The 24,563-nt window shown below is 38.1% G+C and overlaps 1 protein-coding gene across 1 annotated transcript in view; it reads left to right on the top strand.

Moving 5' to 3' along the window:
- LOC126195620 (protein bark beetle) overlaps nucleotides 1-24,563 on the top strand; it is a 197,229-nt gene that overhangs the window by 11,829 nt on the left and 160,837 nt on the right. The window contains exons 3-7 of the mRNA XM_049934246.1: nucleotides 69-277; nucleotides 2,535-2,706; nucleotides 9,341-9,501; nucleotides 13,822-14,102; nucleotides 21,294-21,546. Coding sequence (XP_049790203.1) covers nucleotides 69-277; nucleotides 2,535-2,706; nucleotides 9,341-9,501; nucleotides 13,822-14,102; nucleotides 21,294-21,546 — 1,076 coding nt within the window. The remainder of the gene's footprint in view (nucleotides 1-68; nucleotides 278-2,534; nucleotides 2,707-9,340; nucleotides 9,502-13,821; nucleotides 14,103-21,293; nucleotides 21,547-24,563) is intronic.

Raw genomic sequence — 24,563 nt, 5'->3', positions numbered from 1 at the left:
CACTTTTCATATGCAACTCATCTTTTGATTTGAGATATAATTAAAATGACCGTCTGTTTTCTAATTAGCTGGACAGCGGCAGATGTATCAGTTGCATGTCGACAACTGGGATTTAGTGATGGAGGTGCTTGGTGGAGATGGATGGAAGCAGAGCCGAGCTGGCTGCTGGGTCCTAGACCGAGGATGTTACTCGAGCAGCCTATGTGTGCAGGCACTGAGACACAGCTGCAAGACTGTGCGGGCTGGGCTCAGCGGCGCATTGGTGCTGGAACATGTGGTGAGTTGCGTACTAGTGAAATTAATTTAGGACTTGCTACCAATGTGGCACTTTAGAAGTGGTATTAATGCCTTTGAACAGAATGACCCTAGTAACCAGGAATTATAGAACTTATGCTGGTAAATATCAATGAGATAAAAGAGAGAGAGAGAGAGAAGGAAAGAAAGTGAAGAACATGGAATAGCCATCTGAAGATGTACTTTTCGAAATTAAAATGATTATGATGACATTTAAACAAACCATTAAAATTTCATTCTGGTTATTTGCTGCTTTTAATTAATAATTTTTATACTAGTATGCAGCCACATTTATTTCTGTATGTCTGTTTTAGATAAGATAGCTCAAAATTGCATTCCAGACTGGGCTCATAGCCGATGTTTACTTTTTGTAGACTGTGTGCTTCGAACTGCACAACCCAGCTACACCTTAGGGACTGATTCAAACCTTCAGCTTTCCACAAACAATTCTCTACTCCTTTAGAACACCAATGGAATCTCTGACATGATGATATGGGACTAGCATCTCCAAGAGAATAAATGCAACATGCATTGTGATTTCTCATTGGACCCTGGGTTGTTACTGATTGTAATCCTTTTACTCTTGTTTGAAACAATCTTTATGCTGATTATATGTGTCAGGTTGATACTCTGCACTGGCCTGAGACTAGAATAGGGATACCTGACTTTTGCAGGCAGTGTACTATCTGTTGTGCTACCTAGACCTGCTGCATTGACTGAGTAAAAGCTTTAACTTGCGTCAGGCTTTTCCACATTCATTCCTTCCTGCGTGGAGACTGTGCCACAGTGTGCCAAGACTAATATATATGGCCAAATGTGTACAATATGGAAATTGATTTGTCCACAGAAATGGATGACCATTGATGCTTTTTCTTCTGATTGGAACCAAGTCACTAACTTTTTTTGGCATTATGTGGTGCCTCATGTAGTGTGTTGGAGCTTTTAAGAGAGAATGAATCTCTGTATGTTTTAATTCATTCTGTTGAAGTGTGTGATCTGTTCACATTACTTAATTGTAGACTGCAATAATTATTTTCTCAGCAGCACGATTTCCATTGTTCAGTGCAACAACTAGTAAGATTGGTAGAGCCTTAAATCTGTAACGAATCCAGCATGTCTTCTGGCCACCCAGAAAACAAAAGAAACCCTATGATGAGGGAAGCAGCTGAAATTAGTCTACATCAACAACTTCAATAGAGACACTGGCTATGCACTTAGCAAGCACGGAAGTATGCAGTTGATAAAGAAAGAGCATAGAGGAAGACTTCTCGCAGTTTACCACTGTATGCCTGTATGCGAGGGATGGTGCTGCAGATAATGCTGGATAAAAAATTCAGACAAAATCTATGGACGTAGAAGGAACCCCCCCCCCTCCCCCTCCCCAGTATGTGCCATTTTCATGTAATCATCATGAAATAATCCTGCCAATCATATGCCATACTCTGGGCAGAAAAGTGAGAGCCTTGCCAGTTTTACAATAGACAGACTAGCTCCTGACAATGAAGATGGTGGCAATCATTGGAAACTTGGGATTTTATCTGAGTTTGGTGCGGCAGGTAAATCAAGAACTTTTTATGCAAGGACTCTGTCACAAAAGACTTGCAGTAAACAGTATTGTTGCACTGTAATGTTGATTACCTTTGTGATACTGATTTAGAAGGCTTGTTAATTTATTGATTCAAGTAGCCTATCTGTGTTTTATTCTGTTGTGAAGAAGCACCAATGTTAAGTCAACAAATGAGTGCACAAACTATAAAAAGATGTTGTTCCTAACAGTTTATGTTTCTTGAGTTTCAGAATATGTTAATGCACCAAATGTGAAATTATTAACGATATTGAAAGCCCCTGTAATTTGATTAATATTGCCATTTATCACTTTAGGGTTCATGTGTGACTCGGTATGTACACAAATATCAAAAACCAGCTTTGTAAAAGTATTGAAACAGTCGTATAGTAATGGCTTGCAATCTGTTGCAAATGTCTCAGTGAACTTTTCCATAGTTAAAAATGTAATATTTATTCTCACATTCATTACTGCTTTAGCTTATACGTTTATGAAGAGTCCTAGTGGTTCATAAATGTTCCTAAGAGTTCTCAGAAGGCAGTAACAAGAAAAGTCACTTTATTTTAATCGAAGGAAGATATGCACTACGAGATTTTTTAGTATGTAAATCTACAATTTCACTTGACTTCATTCATGGCTTGATAGATTGATAATATCAGTTTGACATTATTTTCAGATTTTCATCCGGACCTAGCAATAAGCTGTTCACCAGTGCTTGACCCAGCTGTAGTAACACAACATTGGGAAGGGCTGCACTTTGAATATGCCCTTGCCTCAAGAGTACTCACCCAAGAGAATACATTATATGTAATGCGATCGTCATCACAGCTGTCATATGTTGATATCAGGTTTGTATGCATAAATGTATTGTGTGATGAATTTTGTGGGTGATGGGGTTAAACAGGTGTCGCCAAATCTCAGTTTATGCACTTTATTTGCTTTTGAAGATCATTTGTAAATTGAAATGCTTGTAGAGAGAGCCTGATTTTCCACTAAGAATTGTTATAAAGTGAATTACAATAAGACCATGATTGTCTGGCACCCAATAATCCAGCAGACCTGATAGTCTGACACATTTCAGAAACTTTTCCGTATTTTTAGCTCAGTTTTGTTGCCAGTATAGAAGGACATCTTCGAGAACATTGGAACCATTTGGTTTTGTGCTTCATTGGTAACAAATTTATGTCTCACTGAGTAAAAATATTCTCTACAAGATACGGCAGTTGTATCGTTAGCTTTGAGCTAGTATCAACGATTCTTCATTCACTAGATCTAAATATGTAGTACTTATATTTGCATCAGTACTGAACAGTTTTTATTAAAGACATTGTACTGTATCAATATTCAGCAGTTTTAAGATTGAAGACTGTGTTTTCATGGGTACAGTTACTTTGATTTATGTGAAAAATACAATATTGCACAGGGTCTGGAGAAAACTGTGGCCTAAACTAGTCAAAGAAGCTGAGATCAGAAACAGTGTAAATGGTGATGAGTCAACAAATGATTGCTATGTAATTACAAGAGTGATAAATTCTGCATACACTAAGGAACAAAGTGCATTTTCAGCAGAAGAAGTTGATGAATGGATCGACATTGACACAACTTTAGCTGTTGAAGAACTGACTGATGATGTGATACTACAAAGTGTTTGTAACCCACAGGAGGCATCATAAACTGAGAGTGATGAAGAAGAAACGCCTACAGTTCACATCTCTTGGGCTGAGGCTTCAGAAGCCTTAAACGGTTTTTTGAAATTTATTGAGAGTACCCATCACACAAAATAATTTTTGTCAAAAAAGAATTGAATCTAAGAAACAAGTTAGCATTTCTGGAGGCTTCCTGAAAAAGAAAATTTCAGCTAAACCATCAGTGATGATACCGATCCAACATATTTCACACCCTGATCTTTCCAAGTCAGTGATGCTTATTTTATTGTGGAACTGTTGTACAAAAAATTATTTATGTATATTGAACTTTTCTAAAACTTTGATCCTTAAACTGATGTAATACAGTAGTACAGCATTCAGTTTTGTTTTTACAGAAAAGTAATACATCCTTTTGATTTTTTTATACTGTAATGTCTCCTGTTGTCTTTAACAAATAACCGTTACTTGCTTTTGTACATTAAAACTTTAGATTTTGCTTATATTCCTTTTTATAGATGGTTTTCCAAACCGGAAAATAAGGGAGAGACAGCCACTCATGTATAGCAGATCAATGTATGGACCACAGAAACACACAACAGAATACAGCATTCACACAAGCTTTCAAGTACTAGCTCTTTTTGTAGCAGTAGTACACAAATTCACACAGACAATCACAAAGACACACAAACATCCATTCCCATGATCACGGCATATTTGATACTCTGTAACTGACAGGACCCCGAGCATGCTGGATTGTCAAGGTCCTACTATAATACTATTTATTATCTACAATTTTACAGCAGTATTATGTGTGTAGGTTGTTAATGTGAAGTCTGTGGAAACTATTTAATCCAATAAGAAATATAATCACACCAAGAAAAGCAGGTTAAATTCAGGTATTTTTGCCGTGACTTTAGCAGGACAACCAGCAAATTGCCAATATTGTAGAAGAGATTTTGCTTCAACAGTTGTCCTCTCTACTCAACAGAGATTGCATTTGTAACCAACAATGTAGGACAGTCATCACCATTTCTAAGTGAAAGGCATTGATAATGATGGTGATGGCGTGCATTTTATTGGGAGTGGAAGGTGGAGGTGAAGTGAACTATTGTTTGGAAGGGGCTTCTTTACCATTTTACTGCCTCTTGGCACAACTGAGCTGATGTTTCACTTAAAAGTAGCCCAACTTTTTCTTCTTCTCCTACATTTTTTGTGATTGAAATTATTTCTAAAGTGACACGTGGCAAATCATTCATAATTATTTTGCGGTGGCTTGCTACTACTGTATTGGGATGATATCATTCTATGAAACTTTGCATTTCTACTTGTTTGCACAGAATAAAGAAGGAGGAACATCTTCTTTTCTTTCCACTTCATCTGAAAACATTCCTTTCAACTACTTTAGAATATTTGTTGTCAGCACCTGCAAATTCTATACTCCACCAACTTCTAGGAGCCATTTCCACCAAATTAGTATATCATTCTGTAAGTAATTTGTTCATCTTCATCAGTGAAGTAAAGCCACTGATTGTTAATTCTCTGTAAAAGTTTACTCTACAACACCTCTAAAAAGTACATTAGTGTAAAACTTTCTAAATCTTAAAATTAATTGCTGATCCATGGGCTTTGATGGATGGGGAATCACTCTGGACACACATTTCAAAGATTGAAAATATTAACTGTATCTCCCTTCTGTTTTAAAAGCCTGTCTTCACACAATGAAAAAGCAGCTAGAGACTTTAACATACAGATGTTCTATCCACAATTACAGATCAAGGAACATAAATAATATGATTTAGAATATACTTGATTGAGTAAGTCTGAAAATAGTTTTAGGTATACTTGCATAATAAACTAACTGTGGCAGTAAGAGATCAACCATACAATTCCTTTGAGAAGTACCTACAAAACACAATAATCAACAACTTTGTTTGTGAGGTAGAAAAATCCGGCTAGCATGGTATCCTAAACCTAATGCATTCTTTTTAAAGTAAAATCTGAATGTAATGTGTAGTTCTTAAGGTAACATCTTCTTATTGTATAAATTCTTCAGTGCAGTTATCAATGCTCACATCATGTCCATGATCATTTGTTGATGAATAATTTGCGACAAAAGAGAAATGCCGTTAAGAAAATGTAACTTCACTGTGAAAATATCTTAACTCCTTTATCAGCTTGTCTGCTGAGAAGAGGACTCAGGTAATTATTAATAGTGAAAAGGCACTTAAGGTACAAAATGCTTTCTTCCAAGTATCAATTCACATTACTCAAGTCTTAGTATTAGTTTTCGATAAAATTGATGATTTTCTCCTTGTCATCCGTGTTTTCTTAACTGTATTTGGATATTTTGTATAGGAAATGAGTACTAGTCCATCTCCATAACTGAACAATCGATGTCTCATGTTTTACTATGTGTGGCCCAATTCAAGGTGGTATAACTTGCCTTCTTCCGACCTTTGTACCAAATTATGTAGCCAATTATAGAGTAATTTCTTGGTGGTTTGCAGGGAGTAGATGTAGATGTAGATCCCTGTGCAGCTTGAAACTCCCCTTCTTTTTTTATATATGTCAAATTGGAGAGTGAAACAAGTAGCAAGTGATAGAAAAAAAATCCTGGGACTGACTGAGGATAAATGTTTGGACTTGTAGTCTGACATTTATCCACTGATCCAGCAAACCACACAAAAAATAAATACAAAAACACAAATCAGTAATAACATACCCTGTAAGGGAAAACAGCTAAAATGTTAGAGTTGCATATTTTGTTGACAATGATCTCATTGGAGATGGAACATTAAGTAAGATGGACAGGGAGGGAGGAACCTGCAGTTGGTTTGTTGAAGAAGAATTGCGCTAAAAGTATTTAGGGATCGTACGCATTCTAAATCTTGATGGCTGAATGGTATTTTGAAACTTGTTCCACAAATATACATGTCTGTTGGCATAACAAGTGTTCCACTTCTTTCTCATGTTTAGTTTATGGTGAAGGAAGAAACATGTCCAAATAATAGGTTTGCATCAAAGAGATGGAATTCAATAGGGAGGCTGCACTGTGACAGCTGTGAAGCAAGATGGATAACAGTCTGGCACACTTCCTTTAGTTAAAGCATAAACAGGGTGTAAAAAGTGCTTAGTATGGCAAAGTGATAGGTTTTCAAGAAGGAACCCATACCTGGAAATGTATGGTTTGGGCACTGGAAGTGTCAAAGTCTGAGAACAAATAGTTGTGTAGTTGTGATGGTTTCTTCCGATTCGTTTTGGTGTCTGAATACAATAGGTATGCAACCCTTTAGCCATCTGACTTGAGCCTAATGACATTCCTGCTCACGTGCTGCATTCCTCCACAACCATTGTGTGCATCTTACTGCTGATCTTGTGTGGGCTGTCAGAGCAGTAATGTTGTTAACTGCAGTGCGACATGTACCAGTACACAGCTGCGGAAATGACTGACTTTGTGCTTGCAAGTGCCAAAGCAGATTGTAGCGGGAGAGCTGCTGCGAGATTTTATGCAGAACAATTTCCAAACAGATGTACCCCACATAATTCCATGTTTGCAGTCGTGTGAGACGCCTCAGAGAATCAAGAAAGTTGTACGTATGTTGCCTGAGGTATGTACATTGTACAGTAAAGTAGTAGCACTTTGTGCTTGGTACTTGTGAATAGTATCCCCAGTCTACTGTTTATCCTGTGGTAGGTGCCAAAATGTGATGTGGGTAATCCAAGCTTGGCTCAAACACTACAGTTGGAGGTGGGTGTGCTGACAGTGTTCAGAGAGGACCCAGCCACCACCACTCAGCTGGTGACACAGGTGCTGCACATGGGTAGAAGTGTGGTGTGGTGTGTTGTCCATCCATGCCATCTGCAGAAAGTCCAGGTGTTACAGGAGGAGGACTAGCCATGATGAGTACAGTTTGCACTGATGTATGAATGCATGTTTACTAAAGATAGTGTATTGAACTTGCACAGCATGCATGTTTGACTGGGTGAAAATCTGCGTGTGCAGGTGAATCAAAATCACCAACACAGGGACAGTATTAACATCTGTGTTGGGATAATTGGTGACCACATCATTGGACAATATCTACTGCCAGACTAACAGGACTGATCCACCTCACATTTATTAGAGATGTTTTGCATATCCTGTTGGATGTAGTGTCACAAAATGTTTGGATGGACATGTGGCTGCAACACGAAGGAGCTCTGGCACACTTTGATGTCGATGTGTGGAATCATCTCAGCAGTATATCCCAGTTGTTGGATTGGTAAGTGTGGACCAGTCCCATTGCCAGCACAGTCACCTGATCTGATACCTCCTGACTGTTTTGTATGGGTTAGTGTGAAGAATATGGCGTATGACACACATGTAATTTCAGCAGAGGACCTTATAGCTTGAGTCCAGGGAATGAATGAAATAATTCAAAGACAACTGCAACTGTATGTGAGCCTCAGTACCAATGATCTGGGCTGTACATTAACGTAGGAGTCTTGAAGTCTGTTTGTAATGTAGACAGCGCAGTGAGCTACTACTCATGCTGGGTTTGTTGACGTCAGACTTTTACGCCCTCCAGTGCCTAAGCTGTACATTTTGGGACATTGTGTCCTTCTTGAAAACCGATCAGTTTGCCTCTTACATAACATACTAATCGTTGTCGGTATTCTTTTGGGATGCCCTAATGAGTGGTGTAAGACAGGAGGTAATAACAGCAAAACATGAAATTATAATTGATTGTAGAGTACAACTGCTTGACATATTTCATTTCTTCACAGTTCCAACAGCCTGTATATAAATAATGTAGTTCCAGACAATCATTTTTGTGAAGATGTGGTCTGGAAAATTCAGCTTAGGATCAGTTTTCACATACCAACACAAAAAAATAACAAATTGTGTAAGCGATGTGTATATTCACAACTTTTAGAGAACATGGAGTTCAGAGAGAAATGCAATTGCTTATTTTTAATTAAATTTTAAGTGTTAGGTGGTTAACACTCACTTAAATAATTGAAAAATATTGCTAAGTACAAGAGTTAAACCGGGAACCTCCAACTCACAGATCAGGAGCATTTTGCTCTAAGTCTCCCAACCAGTTGAATACCCAGTGAATTTTTGGTTTATCATTGTTTATGAGATTAATAACTGAGATCTTCCTTGTGTGATTATTTAAAGCATCTTTCTCTTGGGACAGTTTTTCATTTTCTTAGTATATATTTCCAGTTTTTAAAATACAAAGGGTTGCTATCTATATTTGTATTCCAAAAGTCAATATCGTAATCTAATTTTCACTTTGCCCATTGGACTTGACGTACATGGAATTAACATTATGATTTCAGGTTATGATTTAAAAGTGGAAATTATGAAATGCTTCATGATTTCAAGCAATATTAAGTGTGGAAAAGTTCTTCCTGGGGAGGGGGGGGGGGGGGAGGGGGGAATTACTAACAACTACGATTTGCAAAAAGTAATTGCTTAAAATAAATAAGATCATTGTTTTGTTTATGCGGTATATGTAATTAAATACTCTGTATACAGTAGGTATGATTTCAAAAACAGATAACATAATACTCGGCAGTTACATTCCTTACAAACTCTCTCCTTTTGAAATGGCTACAGGAAGACAAAACACTTGATGGCTGATAGAACATAGCAACAAAGAGGAGACAGATTTGAGGACGGATAGAACTGTTGGGTGCTAGACAGAAAAATCCATTTAGTGCATTTTAAATTTTATGGCAATGGTTATTGTAACACATGATTGCAAAAATGAATTTTATAACATAAGCTTAGCTATTAGAGTTCACCAGCTTATATGTATATGAAAATGCTGTATTCCCTATTTAGGTATGCTGGTGCGGGCCCTAGTGGTGCAGCATTCTTTGTGAATGGTGTCCCTCCACATATGACATCTGTTGCTGTTCTCTATTCAGCCCGTGATGGTATCAATGCTACAAGCTTGGAAGCTCCTCTGCAGCTCAACAACTGCACACTCCATGGTAACAAAGGTGAGCCACAACTTGTGCTTGGAAAAATAACTAGTCCAGTATTTTCTGCAAAGCCACACTTATAACTCGAAATGTGAACTGTGACAGGTTAGGGATTGATCTTACTCCTATGCTAGAAAATAGTAGAACAATTTTATGAGATATGCCACTTAAGGTCATAGTGATACTGTTAATGTTGTAGAGCCTGAAACATATTTTTTAGAATAACTGTTTGTCAGTTTCTGGTGGTAGTGATGGCTGTCAGGGGAAAATTAAATACAGAAGACCATGGTGTCAAACAGAAGACTTAAGGTACAGCATCTTGATGATACCACATTCTGTTGGAAGGCAGCAAAAATAAGCTACTGAATGGGCAATGTCTTCACATTTGGCAGAGTACAGTTTTACCCATGTGTCAGTGGTGAGGACTATTGCTTGTCACCTGTACACTCAGTATTTCACCTTGGCAATAAGTGTTCTTTGCTTGTCTTCCACAACAGTCGACATCATCATATGCATATGATAAGCAAGTACATACTGTGTTGAAATACTTCATAGTTTGAGCAACAGCATCCCAAGCAATGCCTAAGATCCTCTTGCAACAATTCTGTAAGGTGCCTTTGCTAATGTTTCAAACTCAGAACACAGAGTATGGGATGGAATTATGAATCTTAATCACATTTATCCTGTAATGATACAAAATTAAGGGGAATGTGTTGTGACTGAGCACTTTCTTATCCAGTGAGTTATGTGATCCGCATAGCTAGAATCATCTAGCTGATACTGTATTTTGTTAATGTTTTTGCAGTAATCCTTCATTGTACTGTACATATTGAAGTTTCTTCCTATGCACAGCATTGATGTTTGTTCTATTCCTCTGTCTTTCAATCTCTCTACTCTGTCTTTTGCTCTCCTTCTCTATCTGCACCCCTCTCTGCTCCTCTTCCCTTCTTGCAGTCTCCCTCTCTCTCTCTCTCTCTCTCTTTCTCATTTATGACTCTTTTCTGTAGCAGACCTGGCCCTGAATCTTACATTTGTTCTGCTTGTTTTTGTCAGCTGTTAGCTTCTCACTGTTCAGCAAAACACTCTCCCAACTTTTTCCATTGGTATCTGTCTCTCACAGTTGTTGGACAAGATCCCAGCTCGATATTGCCATCTTCTTCACTGTCTTCCCCTGGTGCCTTTTTTTCCAGGGGCAACCATTCTGTCAATGATTTGCTCCATCTCTCATCAGATCTTTTCATGACATTTCCGATCCATTTTGGTTTTAATGTTTTTGCTTGAGTCAGTGCGTCTTTTACATGTCCTACATTTCTTAAGTCTTTATTTCTGGCTTCATCTCTTTGTGTTGTAGTTAACATACTTAGTTCCAGTTCCCTCTGTCAGTTTGATTATGTTTCCTGTTTATATATTGGAGGCTAGGAACTGATAGATGGTGGAGGTGATACATGAATTCAAATTTTTTCTTTTCATGTTTACTGATAGGTCACCCACTACAAGAAACCTCAAGCTTCAGTACTTATTATTCTTAGTGCAGATATCAATTTCCACTTGCTGATTGTTGCTTGTTCAACTTTTCCAAGGATATATACTTTCTGTAATCAGGGTGAATGATATTTACCTGTATCAGCAGTTTTGAAGGTTATCAGTCATGCTTTCTGTTTTTGATGAATACTCAGGCTTGCTAGCATATTCTGCAGATCACTTTGGCTATCTGTGAAGAGCTCTGTGCCCTCTACAAGTCACAGGTTTAATTTCTTTCAAGCAATTATGATTCCTGTCTTCTCCCAGTGTAGTTTTCTGTAGGCATGTTCTAAAGTTGCTGTAAATTTTGGTGAAATTGGATCTCCTTTCTTGAGTCATATTCAAATGTTAAATTGCTCACCTATTTCTTCCTTTTAAATTAGGACTGTATTGTTCTCATTGTCATATATTGGGTGTATCAAAAAGGACTTTACAACTCTGAAAACTCATATTGATTTATTCATTTAACTTACAGACAGGATAGTGGTATAATTTTATAACAAAACACATCAAGGTTTTTACCTTATACCTAAACAGGTTCCATTTGACTTCCATTGGTTATGCAGCACACATTCCATGTGAAGGCAACTTCTTGACAAACTTGCCACAGCATACCAGGCATGACCTGTTCAGTTGTGAGGCAGATTCTAGTCTGAGCTCTGGTAGAGAAGCCAGTAAGGGTGGAACATAGATAGTATCTTTGATGAATCTCCAAAAGAAGAAGTCCGGAGGTGTCAGGTCCAATGAATGTGGCAGAGGGGGGGGGGGGGGGGGGAGATACAACTGGCACACCTTCGCCGATCCATTTAGTTGGGAAATGGACATTTAGGAAACACTGGACATCGGAGAGTTAGTGTGTGGTTTGCCATCTTGTATAAACTGTGTGCTGCGTTTTTGTCATGAACGTCAGTCTGGAGGATGAAAAAGTTTTCCAATATACCTAAGTACACTCTCCAAACCAGAACACACAGCGAGAATCGTTGGGACCAGTAAGGACAACCATCTTTGGTGCAGCTACAACTAGCACTGGCAGGGCGCATTCTGTACTAGTGTACCACATGAGACAAAACTTGATCAGTTTTCCTTCAGACAAAGTCTGCAAATCAAATGAATAAGCTCTTATGAATTTTCAGAGTTTGCAGCTTGTTTTGATACACCCTGTATTATTACATTACTGTAGTTAATAAGTATACCATGTTGTTTAAAGTTTTCAACAATGGTTTTATGAAACAGAGGATCAGAACTTTTTGCATACTCAGTGAAGGCTATAATGTTACGCTATATTCATTTTATTTCTGAGTTTTTTTTGTTCATTTTGAAGTTAATAATTTATTGAGAAATCTTTAATGAGTCATGCTTATTCTGCTCACTGGTTTTCATCTTCAAATTGTACTGTATTATGTAGATAAATAACTTATATTTTTTTGAGAACAGACTGGTAGGGTGGTAGTTTGTAATGGTAATCTCTTTCTCTTAATATTTCTCTTTTTCATCATTTTTCTGGTAGTCTCAAGCAGGCACATAATTTTTTAGGTCTTCTGAACATTTTTGCTCTTTTTGCAATAATTTTGTCAAAAGGATTTCATTACTAACTGCACTAAGTTGAAACTGATTTATTGTTTCTTGATTTCTTCATATTTTGATATTTGTGGTTAGGATATAATCTGTTTCATAGTTCATGTACCTGTCTGGAAATCTCCAGGTCCATTTTCTATCTGTTCATTTCTTATAGTAGATGTTCATAACTGATAGATTCTGGTAATCTTTGTTCTCAGTCATTTCTTGTCCTGCAGCCATATGCATCTACATTTTTTTGTTTGTCTTGATCTGTACCTTAGTTTTGTATTAACGTCACCCATTACTATAGTCCACATTGTCTTTCTTGTTGACAGTTGAATCCAGTTGGCTATAGGAATGTTCTGCTTCATCGTCCTCATGTCTTGATACACATAAATAATCTTGAAATATTATTGAGTCAGCTGTATTGTCTAGAATTAATTTCAGAAGAACTATCCTATCTTCAATGCCTTTAAATTTCTTAGTGTTGTTACTTTATTTCTTGTGAACCAGGAACCTGAACGCCTTCAGTCCTTTTCTAGGATAATGCCAACACTTCTGTAAGGCTGTGATCCAGAGAATTCATTGTGCATTTGCGAAGCTTGGGAAATCTGACTGATTACATTGGGTTGATTGGTGTTTAAGTAGTCATATGATGACAAAGAACAGATACAAAAAGTCTGTTCTTTTGCAATTTACCTAGGAAGTTTCATAATGTCTCCATGAAAAATAAAAATATTTGTCTTGGATCAAGTAAAACAACTGTCACAAAATTATTTACATGTAAAAATAAAAAAGGAAAATTGATGACCGGAAATTTATTCAAAAAAATTATTTTGATTTCATTGTCTGTCAGTAGATAAACAGCTGTTATCTGGTTGTCTTGTGTAAATGTGGAAAGGTGACATGGCGTATGTAGCTGGATATTTGTTGTTGGCCAGATTGAGAACACTTTCATTGAAATAAAAAGCATTGCCTTGTAATTCATTATGTCTTGTGAACTCATGAAAATTATATTCTTAAGTTTCTCTTTAGTACTCGTGATGTCAAATTTACTGTTGCACAACATACGTCTCTTTAACAACAGTGTATGTATTTGTGTATTTGCACTTGTGGGTGTAAATATTCCGCTTTTGCTATGTACAAAATATTTTGGCTCCTTTTCATTTCGCTTATCAGTGTATTTCTAACAGAAATGTTGCTGGCTAAACATCTGAGAACACAGTTTGAATACCGTTCTTATCATCTTCTCTTCCCCAGGTTATGGTTTGTTTGCAAATGTGACATCGGGCAGTGGTGGTCAAGTATTGCTGGAGAGCTGCACCATATCAGAAAATGGAGGAGACGGAGTACATTACGTCAGCCATGATCCCCGACCTGGCGTGCAGACAGAGGGTATGGCACAGCTGCAGGCCCAGCCAGACCCTCTCGCTGTAGCACTTGACTTCTGCACTTTGTCCACCACTACGTCACAGATATACCCACTTCTTGTACGCCTCGAACAGCCAAAAAATTCTGTCAGTCAGCGTGACTGCTCCAAGGTGAGGCTTGTCCTGGAACAGTAGATCCTTATCTGATCTGAGTTACCTATATTACAGCATTATTTAAGATAAAAAATAAAGGATTGTCTGAATTAATTTAAGTTTTCCTTGTAAAATATTGCTAGTGCCAGCTTCTTAAAGCCTTAATTTTTTATGACATATTGTGATTCCCTAACTAAAATAAAAGTCACTAAAACAACTTCAGAAAAGCAGTATGGTAGTATTTGTGAGCTTATTGTTGAAGTAACCTTTTATGCAGAAAAATATTGGTATTGTGTTTGTTTTGGATTCTCTTTGTGTAGGAAATACCTCATTACTCCTCCTCATTGTGGCTGCAATGGTATTAACAGCTAGTATACAATCCCCTTAATACTTTTCATGACACCAGAATTTATTATTATTGACAGTTTATAACTATTTTGAGAGCATGAATGCATGAGAAGTGATGGACAAGTTGTTGAAAGCATCAAGTGTAAGTAAAGCTTCTTCTTCTTCTCTGTGTGATATGTCCACAGGACCTCTTTATGTATGTCTAGGGCTCTCCACACCATTCTGTTTCATACACTTCTCCTCCATTTTACACATAGTCCAAGTTTTTGTAAGTCTACTCTGTTTATCTGTCTCTTCTTAGGTGCTAATATCTGTTGAATATGAAAATGAGTACTAACAAATCTCCTAATTTTTTTAGTGGAAGACTGTTTAAAAATCCATTGAAATAAAAGAAAAGTTAAAGCCTTAATCATCTTGAAGGTTAGTTTGGACACCACAATGCTTTAGTAAGCATGGCCCTGTTGGAGGTGGCATGCCTTTGTCCTCCTCTGACCTTTGAGGTGACTTACTCCAGAGGCGAAAGAAGTGATGTGTGATGGATAAAAATTCTTGCACTGACTCCAGATCAGCACCCAGAACTTTAGATCTGTAGCCTAGCACTTAGACACTGTATCCGTTAGCCTCTGTCCTGACTAGTTGGTGTCAGAAAATTTAGTAAGTGGGGAGTTCTCTACAATGCAGAGCCAGGGGATCTGCACAAGCAGCCCATCATTCGAAGATTGTTTAAGAGATGGATCTTAGAATGGAGTGCAAACTCAAGTACTACCTAGGGACTGCAAAAAGTAAGTCACACATGTCGTTCCGTGCTAAGACCATTATGCAACAAGAGTGACATGACAACTGGAAATATATTCCATAGTTGAGATACGTGGGACAGTATGATTCTTGTGTATAAAATATCTAAATTCACAAAAAATCACTGTGAAATTCTGGCTGTATGTAGACGAAATGCAGTGTAGCATCCAGCTGAAGTATAATGTTGACAACTCTCTGACGAAGGCCGCATAGATGTGGGTGATGCTGATCTGCCATACAGTCCATATCTTGCACCATGTGATTTCAATCTTTTTGGCAAGCTGAAAGAAGATTTGGAGGGAAAGTGATTTTACAGTGATGCTGATTTTCACACATTGGTTCTCAAATGGCTCTGTGGGTGACTAAGGAGCAGATTTCTATCATCGAGAAATTCAACTAGTGGCAGGGCATCCCAACCATTGTTTACATTGACTTGTTTACATAGACATAGACTATGTGAAAAAATAATGTCATTTTGATGTCTAATGCAGCAGTCAGTAAAAGTTACTGTACTTAGTCTGCCACAATAATGTGTAAATTGCATTTTGAAGGATTATAGAATTACTAAGAAAGTTGAATAATAAGGAACTTAAAATATTCCTGGAGTGCAATTTGTTTATATCAATTTTATGTATATATTTAGCACATTCATTTAGTTAGCTTTGCACATAATCACCACCATGTACATATGTTTTGTGACCAACCACTTTATCATACCTTCTTGAACTCCATCTTCATTTGGAAAAGTCTTTCTCCCTGGTATTCTTTCAATTTTGGAAACAAATGAAAGTCCCTAGAGCCGGCCGTGGTGGCCGAGCGGTTCTAGGCGCTTCAGTCCGGAACCACGCGACTGCTACGTTCGCAGGTTCGAATCCTGCCTCGGGCATGGATGTGTGTGATGTCCTTAGGTTAGTTAGGTTTAAGTAGTTCTAAGTTCTAGGGGACTGATGATCTCCGATGTTAAGTCCCATAGTGCTCAGAGCCATTTGAACCAAAGTCCCTAGATGTGCCAGAAATTCCATTTGTTGGAGTACAGAGATTGCTATATGCTACACATATTATTCAGATAGATATTAAAACATGTATGCTACACATATTGTGGAGACAGATATTGTCACATATTATTTATCTTGAATTGTCTGAAACATATTTTGACACTATTGGAGCAGATTCTTAGGTGTCAGTGGCAAACATTTCTACATCTACACTCTGTAAACACCGTGAAGTGCATGGCAGAGGGTGTGTCCCATTTTACCAGTTGTTAGGGTTTCTTCCCATTCCATTCATGTATGAAGTGCAGGAAGAATGACTGTCTAAATACTTCTGTACTTGCTGTAATTATTCTAATCTTACCCTCATGATCCCAATGTGAGGGATCTACAGTAGGTTACAGTTAGAAGAGGGGCTAACTCGGCTACAAATTCAGTATATAGTCTGATAGGGATGTCATTGGGCTCTGGAGCTTTGTTCCATTTTAACGATTTCAGTTGTATCTCGATACCACTGACACTAATACTTATTTTGGTCATCTTTTTAGGGGTACAAGAATTAAACTGGGGCACCTGTCCTGGATTTTCCTTTGTAAAGGAACATTTGAAAATGGATTTAATCATTTCAGCTTTTGCTTTGCTACCCTCAGTTTCAGTTCCTATCTCATTTGTTAGGGACTGGACACTAACTTTGGCATCACTATCAGCCTTTACATGCGACCAGAATTTCTTTGGGTTTTTTGAAAAATCATTTGATGATATTTTGCTGCAGTAGTAATTAAAGGCTTCATGCATTACTCTCTTGACAGCTAAATGTGTTTCATTCAGCATCTCTCTATCTGTAGCTCTATGCTTTATTTCTTTAGAAGTTTCTTTACAGTGACTGTATGCCATGGAGGTTCCTTCCCATTATTAATTGTTTTATTGGGTAAATATCTATGCAGTGCATGGTCAGTTGTTCTTTTAAACTTGAGCCATAGTTCCTGTACTTGCTCCTACCCTGTGCTGAAAGTTTCAAGTTGAGATATGACACTACTGATTTTTCGTTTAGTTTACTGAAAATATGTATCTTCCTGCTTGTTTTAGCTGTCCTTTGTAGTTTGGTAATCATTGTTGCCACAACCACGACATGGTCCTTGATACCAGTTTCAATGTAGACATCTTCAAACATGTCAGTCCATTTGTTGCCCTTAGGTCCAATATATTTCCATCATGAGTGGTGTTTCTATCTGTCCTAGGTAGTTTTCAGAGAAGCCATTTAGTAATGTTCCACAGGATGCCTTATCACACCCACCACTAACAAAACTGTAATTTTCCCAATTGAGTGTTGCATGATTCAAGTCTATACTGATGATTACAGTATGATTGAGAAACTTATGTACTAGCGAACTGAGGTTTCTCTAAAGTTTTCAGTTACATCAGGAGATGAGTCTGTTGGGTGATAGAAGGATCCAGTTATCATTTTATGCTCACCCCTGATACTGAGTCTTGCTCAAACAATCTCACATGCACCTTCAATTTCTATCTTGGTGTGGATTTGATTTCTTGTCTACTGCAACAAATATGCTACCTCCATTTGCCATTTGTCTATTCTTTCGATATACAGTTAAATTTTCCCTAAAAGTCTCAAAGCTATCAAATTCAGGTTTCAACTAGCTTTCCATATGTGCTCCAATCCTAATCTCTCAACACCTATAGCAACAAACACCTGTAGCAACAACCTCTTCATCTCCCACAACTATCCCATAAATCTTGTCCGCAAACAAATATATCGTGTAGTCTTCTTCTGTCAACGATCAATAAATACCATTTCCAATTCCAAAAAAGCAGAAGCACCTGATTTATTGCCCGGTACCTGCTAGGCCTTGTATGCTTTCCAGCTAGGCTTTGAATGCTTCAATAGATCACTCTGCCAAGTCTATGACTTTCAAGACAAACTTTAAAATAAGATTATCTTCCTCTGACATCCTTTCCACAGCGCCCACTCTTTATTTTCACCTTCTGTAGACATCTCAACCTCTGTAATGCCCTTCCCAAGCCATATGACATTTGTCAACTATTTTCTCTGCCCCAAGGTTCCTACTTCTTTAGTCATCCCTGCTGTATATCTTACTTGAGCCCCACAAATGGCAAATCCTAAAATATAAAAAGGCAGATAAACATGTGGATCTGACTGTGCTCTCCAGGCATACCTCATAGTGCTTTCTCAAAGTTTCACTTCTGCCAGTACTTCTGTCCTTTGTCCCAGGGGTTCTAATCCCACCAAGTATGCAGGAGGGCTTCTGTGAAGTTTAGAATGTAGGAGATGATGTACTGGCAGAAGTATAGCTGTGAGGACAGGTTGTGGCTCTTACCTGCATAAATCAGTCAGTAAGATCACAGCCTGTGAAAGGCACGGTTTTGGGTTCAAGTTGTGGTCTGGCAAACAGTTTTACTGTGGCAGTAAGTTTCAAAACTATGCTTACTGTGTTGCATAATTAAAGAGTCTTTCTGGACCACATATGTTGTGTACCAAGACTGTTCACTGAACAGCGTAATATACGGGAATAACAACACTAAACCGTTGAAGTGTATGAGTGGATAATAGGAGAACTGTCTGTTTTGGGGATGCGCAGTATTCATTTGCTGAGTATGCTCTAAAGAAATGTTTCCTAAACTGTGTTCTGCAGAACCATAGGGTTCCGTGGAGATTGTTCACGGGTTCCACATAACTTAAATGCCATTTTTAATAACATTAAAGAAAGTAACTTAAAAAAATCAACAATAATCAGTGCCTTTAAGAAGACCTGAAAGTTTTGAATGCAGCTTTTAAACAATATTTTCCAGATGTATAGCAGATTAAATACCATAATGAATTTTGGATTACAAAGCCATTTACAATGAATGCATGACGTCCAGTCATGTCAGCAGAAAAATGCGAACTTTTATTGCAGAAAAATATGAACTTTTATTGAACTGACTTATGATTCAGCACTGGAATAAAATTGTAAACTTTTGCTGTTAACGGAATTTTTGTGCAGATTAAAAGATGAAAATCCTCAATTCTTGCAAAAAGCTGTGTAATAATTTTTGACATTTGTGAATACCTGTATGTGCAAAACTGGGTTCTCAGCTCATATATTGAGAAAAACTAAATACCACAACATACTTGATGCAGAATCTACCTTCAGAATTCAACTGTCATGCATAAAGCCTAATATTAAATATGTCTGTGTAACCACTCATCTCATTAAAATTTAAATGTCTCGTTTTATTATGTTACTTTAATTATAAGTTACGTTAAATACTTTTAGTTTAATTTTGAAATTACTTTTTCAAGAAAATAAATATTATTCGAAGTAATTGTCATTTCTGTTGCAAATAATATATTTACAGAAAGTTGCATTAAAAACATACTGTAGAAACAAACCAGAGGTTCCACAAGAAAATTGGACATTGAAAGGGGTTCCACTTATCAAAAACATTTCGAAATACAGCTCTGTGGCATAATTCAAAGGACGTGACTACTTGCTACACCACTTAGGCCATTTGGATCTTCCCATTCAACACTAGTTTCTCTGAACTCATGAGATGGGAACTTACTCTCCAACATATTCTTGCATCACACTATCATTCCACTTCTCACTTCTCTTCCTCTCAGTCCATCTTTACTTGTCACTGTACGTCGTCATCTCTGGTTTGAAGCTGGCACAGAGATTACCAATGCACTATATTTCACCTCCACCCCATTATTTATGATGCCGTCCTTTCACTGTCGCCTCCCTTCATGTTTCCTCTCTAATGATAGGACTAACAATTCCAAAATTGACTTGAAACCAGAGTTAACAATGAGAAATGAAATGATCAGCAGTATACTGTCCAAACACGTGACAGATGTTTACGTACAAGGATATGGCATCAATAGTGAAAGGACAGAACTGAATAAAGTTCTGTTTCAGGTGGTCGAGAATGCAGTTAGCGCTGCAGAAAAAAAGAAAAAAAAAACATGGGAGATAAGACAGTGAATCATAGACGCTGCCTTTCAAGAATGTAAATATGATGTTCATTAGAGGCACAGAATAGTGACAGTGATCAACTCTGTACTTCTTGGGAAGAAGGAGAATATAATACATACACGTGTTTCCAATAGACTGAGAAGGTTGGTAGATTCAGAAGTTGGCATTTGGAATGCTTCAGTATGCACAAGAATGCCCTTAGGCTTACCTCTACAGTGGTTGTGGAGTTGTGCGTCATATATTGGGCTGTCTGACAACAGAGACTTATCACATACAATTTGTGATCTACCTCTCTTCTTGTATAATTGTTGTGCGCATTATAAATTTGAAAATGCCTTTGGGGATGCAATGAAAGTAGCTTCTGGAATATGAGCTGAAACTGGCCACCACAGGTATGGATGGTGTCTTTGTAAAATTGTTAAATCTATGTTCACCACAATTCCCACTACATCCCGAGAAATCTCTTAAGCAAATTTTCAGGTGTTTCTTACATCTGGTTGCTATAATACAGCATTGTTTCTTTCATGCCACCTAATTTTTGATAAAACTTGCTTTGATGTTTCCTTGCTTCCAGTTTTCTTGTATATTATTTTCATCTTCTCTGTCTATCTCCTTCTTTCAGTGTGTGTCTTGTCAGACCTGCTGCAGCAATACTGATAATATTGCAAGTTAATTTGTCACACAGTCTCACTGCCAGAGACTGTTTAGTAATTTATTAGCAAGGAATATGTGTCTTCTTATGGAAACTGTGGAAAACAGTTTTCTACAGAGATTTAGTTTAGCTTCAAAAAGCATAAATCAGGACGGGTAGACAGGAATTTGAAGCTAGTGGGTGTTTGTTACATATCTGTTTGCTTATTGTAAATGTGCAACTTGAAATACTAAACAGAGAAGTGAAAATGAGTTATAGTAATTTTTATGTTCTTGTGACAAATGGTAAATTCTGTTGATGATCAGTGTGTAATGACTTATGGGATTTATGTTATGAATAAAGATTTTGTAGCTGTTTTCTTGTACTTCTAATTTTGTACTCTATGTTTATTTTGAACTTTGTTTATTGTACAAACTGCTTTGCCCAACAGGCATTTTACACAAAGATGGGATATGTGCTGACTGCTGAAGTGGTTGCTGTGTCATCTGGCAGTGGGGCAGCACATATTTTCCTTCGAGATGGATCTGGCTCGGGAGACAACCTGCTAGCTGATACTTTGTTGCATCAAGGATCACTACCTCAGAGCACAGTCACTACTGGTAATCGCTTGTATGTCCAGTTTCGGGCTCCAACACGTGATCCAGTACCGACTGTTGCCTTCCTGAGAGTCACTGCTGGGCGAGGTATGACGTTGTTAGATTATGGTATTTACAATTTGATAGCACTTGGAGATTTACATGGACAATGTGCGACAATAAAGTAATGAGACTGACGTGAAAAAAAATGTTGCTTACCGTTTTAGTCAAGTTTAGTGTTGTCTCCTTCAAAGTAGTTCCCTTCTGATTGCGCCCCTTTTGACTCTTGGAAATACAAAAAAGTCGCACGGAGCGATATCTGGTGAATAAGGTGGCCGTGGTAGTACTTAAATTTGTTTTGAGGTTAAAAATTGCTGTACTGACAGAGCAGTATGGGATGGCGCATTATCGTGATGCAGAATCCAATTATCAGCAATGTTGGCATGGACACAAAGAACTCTTTTACGAAGTCTTTCTAAAATTTCTTTGTAGTCATATTGGTTAACTGTTTGTCCAGGAGGCACCCACTCTTTATGAACAATTCCCTTGGAATCAAAGAAACACACTTTGACATGCGAGCTTTTTTTGGTCTGGTGATCCCTTTGAGCACCATTGCGAACTTTGGTGTTTTGTCTCTGGATCGGACTGAAAAAAACAATTTTCATCACCAGTGATAACATGGCTCAACAATTTTGGATTGATTTCCGTTTGCTCTAACAGATCGGCTGCCACATTTTTCCGTGTTTCTTGCTGTTGTGGTGTGAGACTTTTGGGGACTATTTTTGCACAAATCTTTCTCATACCAAGATATTCAGTTATTATTAGACGAAGCATTTCTTGATTGATGTTCAGTTCTTCTGCAATCAGTTTCATGGATAATCTTCAATCAGATCGTACGAGTTCATGCACCCTGGCCAAGTTGACATCCGTCCGTGAGGTTGATTGTCATCCACTGCGGTCTTCATGTTCAACATTCGTTCTGCCTTCACTAAACATTTTATGCCAACGAAAAACTTGAGCTCTTTACATAACCTCCTCTCCAAAAGCCTTCTGAAGCTTACTGTAAGTTGGCGTCGCGTTTTCACCCAATTTAACGCAAAAAGAAATGGCATACCGTTGCACAATATTATGCAGTTCCATTTCCATGACGCGAGACACAAACACGTTTTAACTTATTACAGCACAACTCACGACTGAGCAGTTGCATTGATGTGCCGCTTGAACTAGAAGCAACTTACAGACCAAGGTCAAAGATATTGTGCCTACGCAAGCCTGCAGGATTGCCACATCTTGCAAAGAAAATCAGTCTCATTACTTTAATTGTCGCACCTCATAAAATGCAGCTAAAGGCTATGTGTCATGTATTTTTTGTACAAGTTTTTGAGCTTTATCAGCTGCTTTATTTGGTACAGATCAGTAGTACACTTCAGTATAGAATTCATATGTTGTGTTGCTAATACACTGACGGAAAAAACGAACTGCAGCACCAAAAAGTAGTTGTGTGAGATAAACTAAAGTTGGTAGTGGTAGGGGTGTTTCTACATCTGGAAGGTGATGTCTATTCAGATTTCATGCCAGTCGCATAAGAGTGGCACTAGTAGTGCCTCTATGTGGATGCAAATCAGGTTTGCTTTAAATACGTGCTGTAATGGTTGTGAGTGTTAGCTACTTTTGAGACTGAATGTGGTGAGATGATGTTGGCCAAGAATGCCTTTAAGGCAACAAAGATTCCATTATCAACAATTCACTGAGTTTGAACTAGATTGTGTAAGAGGGCTATGAGAATGTGGATGTTCCTTATGCGATATTGCGGAAAGACTTGGCAGGAATGTAGTCACTCTACATGATTGCTGGCAGCAGTGGTCACGGGAATCTGTGGTCACAAGAAGACTGGGCTCCAGACAGTCATGTGGCACTACTGACAGGAAAGCCCATGGTGTTTCAGATCATACTGCATCTGCAATAGCAATTTGAGGAGCATTTGGCACCACAGTGACACAGCGAACTGCTACAAGTCGGTTACTTCAAGGACAGCTCCAAGCCAGACACCCCATAGCGTGCATTTCACTGACCCCAAACTACTGCAGTTTGTGACTTCAATGTTGTCAAACAAGAGCTCATTGGAGGGCAAGGTTGAGGTCTGTTGTGTTTTCTGATGAAAACTGATTCTGCCTCAGTGCCAGTGGTGGCCCTGTGCCGGTTAGGAGGAGACCAGTTGAGGGCCTGCAACCAACATGTCTGCGTGCTAGACACACTAGACCTGCACCTGGACTTACGGTCTGGGATGTGATTATGTATGGTAGCTGGAACATTCTCATGGTTATCCCATGCACCCTGACTGCAAATTGTACATCAGTCTGGGGATTCGACCTGATGGGCTGCCATTCATGAACAGCATTCCATGGGGAACTTGTCCAAGAGGATAACTCTCAACCCACATACTGCTGTTGTAAGCCAACATGTTCTATAGAGTATTGGAATGTTGCCTTGGCCTGCTCAATCACCAGATATGTCTCAAATTGACCACATATGAGATGTCATCAGATGACAATTCCGACGTCATCCACAGCCAGCATTAACAGTCCCTGTATTGACCGACCGAATCCAACAGGCATGGAACTCCATCATGCAAACTGTTGTCTGGCACCTGTACAACACAAGGCCTGTATGTTTACATGCTTGCATTAAACATTTTGGCAGGTACACCGGTTATTAATGTACCAGCATTTCACATTTGCAGTGGCTTATCTGTGATCCTGCAGTGTTAATTGCTTAAATATGTCACCTAGACAAATGCATTCTCAACATTTCATTACTGTAGATTAATTATTGTATGGTGTTGTGATCTTTTTCCATCGGCGTACTCTGACAAATGTATTTTTGTCACTAACATAGGAAATACTTCTACAATTCTTCTGACAGTTAATACTTTTACAACTACTTAAAACTCAGTTGGGCTGTTTTATGTAACTAGGCTGGAATAAGCAGCAGTTATTGTTGTAATTCATCACATAATGTCATCAAATATCTTGAAAATTCCAGTTGGTTCTTGTATTTTGTGTGGTTATCTTCAGTTGGTTTGTTCGCTGAATAGGTGACACCACCATATTTGCATTTGTGTGAGA

This window comes from Schistocerca nitens, chromosome 7 (genome assembly GCF_023898315.1).
Source record: "Schistocerca nitens isolate TAMUIC-IGC-003100 chromosome 7, iqSchNite1.1, whole genome shotgun sequence".
In the NCBI taxonomy this organism is placed as follows: domain Eukaryota; kingdom Metazoa; phylum Arthropoda; class Insecta; order Orthoptera; family Acrididae; genus Schistocerca; species Schistocerca nitens.
The sequence above is the reverse complement of the archived record's forward strand: the minus strand, read 5'-3'. Positions and strand labels throughout refer to the sequence as shown.